Source organism: Zeus faber (genome assembly GCF_960531495.2).
Source record: "Zeus faber genome assembly, chromosome: 7".
Classification (NCBI taxonomy): domain Eukaryota; kingdom Metazoa; phylum Chordata; class Actinopteri; order Zeiformes; family Zeidae; genus Zeus; species Zeus faber.
This window is the reverse complement of record NC_137203.1, coordinates 4,777,595-4,780,381: the sequence shown is the minus strand read 5'-3', so window position 1 is coordinate 4,780,381 and position 2,787 is coordinate 4,777,595. Positions and strand designations below refer to the sequence as shown.

Below are 2,787 nucleotides of genomic sequence, written 5' to 3'. Positions count from 1 at the left end.
TAGAATGTTATTAAAACCAGTTGATGCATCCATTACTGTGAATGATGATGATGATGATGATGATGATGATGATGATGATGATGACGAAGACGACGATCAGATCTGACTGGGGTGGGCGTGACGAATCACAACCCCCCACACTCCCGTAATACCCACATTCCCGGTGGTTCCCAAAAGTCAATTCAGAGATCAGAAAAAAGAACAATGTTCAGGCTGTGCACGTTGAAGCTGAAATCAGTTTGGCAAAAAAAAAAAAAAAAAATGAAAAAGGAAGAAAAGCATAAATTTTTACAGGGAATGTTTAAAATAAATTGGTTCTGGAGGAGAGAGTGTCCGGGGCGGCGGCATTGAAAGAGCCAGTTATTCCCCCCGAGGCCCGTGGACGCACCAGACGGTCCAATCGATATTTGAACGGGGGACCTCCCTTCGCCGCGACCAGATAACAAAGACGTGTTTTCGCTGGTTTCCCCAGAAGTGACTCTCCAAAAGCCACGACAGCGTCTGTCTCTACGAACAGCGACGACAGAAGCACAAATCATACAATCATTTTTCTAGTGTCTACTGACGCTGAGGGAAGTTCATGATGAGCCTTTTGAAGCGTAATCAGTCCGGAAGCGAAGTGACACCCATGTCTGCGGACCAGAAACGACGGTGGGGAAGGGAAGCAGAGCGGATCCACCTCGGACCTGGGAACGGATCCACCTCCCGCCATCAGTCAGCTTTGCTCATCACAGAAAAGTATCCGCAGTTCAAATTGCAGCATTAAAGCGCTAATCCACCAGATCGTCCGTGTCGGGTGGATTCCTCGCGTTTTTGAATATTCATCCGTGTTGACAGTTTACTGACCACAACTAGCTGTGCTGCTCCATCAAACTCACCGTGGCGGACCCCGCCACCAGCAACGGCAACAGTATCTGCTGCCTAGCAGCATACAAAACACTGCTGTGTCTTATCAAGTGGCAGTTAAATAAATACGGGCTGAACATCAAATACAATATATTTAATAATCTCACGGATTACCACTTTAAAATCAAGTCACACAAACTTTCCCTTTTGTCAGACTTCCCAACTTGCAGCTGTTCCGCCCCCATCGGAGCCGCCTGTGGAGCTCGCGCTGCATTCTCCGCAGCATCAATCTCCGGATGAAAAAGTCTCAAATCTGGCAACCCCAAGCCACAAGGAGCTGCCGGTTCTCCACCGTCTTCAAACCCTGGAGTCACCAAGTCGTTTTTGGTTGGAAATCAACTGCGCGATGATGTCACTTTGTTGTTGCTGCTTTTCCAGCGTCAAATTTTGGAAGTTTCGAATTTGCCGTGAGACTTTGGGGAGCTTCTTGGGGATCCCGAATGCAACGTTTAAATATGATTCCCTTCTTTTAGCCAGTCAAGACTCCGCCCTGCTGCTCAGGTCTACGAAGCTCCGGCTCCGTTTCCTGCCAAGATGGTGGCGAGCGAAAAGCCAAACTCGAGGCTTCAAATCATCTCGGGATAGACGATTTTTCTTTTTTACACACTCCACGGTTTCCACCTGTGGCCCTCACAAAGCGCTCAACATCCCTCCTGCCTTCCACCTCCGTCCAACCAGCGGAAGTGGAAAATCCGGGTTTGGAAATTAAACCCCCGGGTTTGGAGTGGACCAGGCGGGGTTTCACCCGGATCGGAACGCGGCTGCAGCCGGGAGGCTCTGTCAGCGCATTTCAATACCGGCTGTGAACGACAAAGATGAGCTTGATTGGGTGAGCAGGGCCCAGAGGAGGGAGGGCTCAACCAGACCAAAACATGCTCCACTTACTGAGGTCGTCAAATCCCGGACTACGTGGTAATAAGAAGCCTGCGCTGCCTTTCAAAGAGCTTTTCTGATTCGTGAAACCTGTCTCCTATTTGTGAAAACAGAGTGAAGTGGTTTTAAAAAGACGTGATACGTGACTTTGTCACGCTATAACGTATATAACGTGATAACAAGCTGAATTTATTTTTCCCCGAATGGATGCAAAAAACCATAAAAAAAACAAACAATTTTTGTTTATATTTTAGAAGTGCACGTGGTGGGAAAAAGCTGGGTAGCTACAGGAGCCGCTTGGAGGACAAAGTTCAGTTTGCAGGAAGAGGCAATGTTTAATGGGAAACAGCTTTTTTATTCATTTAACCAGCACTATTTACAACAGCTATACGACACCATCATGCAATTTCAGAAAAAAAAGTGCGGAATTTGGCAATTCGGCAAATATTTCAAAATTTGCTTATTTAAGAGCATTAAAAAAAAAAAAAGGAGGTATGCCTTCCCATGTGACGAGGCGTCATCGCCCAGTGATCCGTCTCACGCACGCCGAGATCAATAAACATTTAAGGGCGTTACCTTGACGCTTGCTGCAGGTCCCCGTAACATTTGTACAACAGGCGGCCCTTTGGCCGAACAAGACCGGCCGTCACCATCGTCCTTCGGGCGCCGGGAGGAATCTGAAAGCCAGTTCCTTTCCAGCGCTAAACAGGGCGGCGCTGGTTAATGTTTTACTAAAGCCACAGTCCAAAACTCCACCGAGGCGGACGTGGGCCTCACTCCGCTCTTATCAATAAATCAATCCACCTGAGGCAGGAGGCCGCTGGGGACGCGTCTCCGTGTTGTTATTCTGACTCTTGCTCCGCCGAACGTGTCAGTCAGTCGGACGCGTCGGAGCCACTTTGCCCAGACGCCGCATTTGCCGTAATTAGCGGAGTCGCGGCTAATGAGCGCGATGCCGCCGCAGGTGTTCGGCGTTACCGCTCTGGCTCCGGCAGCTCCCAGGTCTCT

At 49.0% G+C, this 2,787-nt stretch overlaps 1 protein-coding gene across 1 annotated transcript in view; it reads right to left on the bottom strand.

Annotated features, from left to right (window-relative positions):
• The window catches only part of nipsnap1 (nipsnap homolog 1 (C. elegans)), a gene marked incomplete at both ends in the record, with an annotated part of 11,817 nt that extends 9,385 nt beyond the window's left edge, over positions 1 to 2,432 (bottom strand). The window contains 2 exons of the mRNA XM_080003768.1: positions 879 to 921; positions 2,356 to 2,432. Of these exons, the coding sequence (XP_079859894.1) occupies positions 879 to 921; positions 2,356 to 2,432 (120 nt within the window). The remainder of the gene's footprint in view (positions 1 to 878; positions 922 to 2,355) is intronic.
• Positions 2,433 to 2,787: the final 355 nt, after the last annotated feature.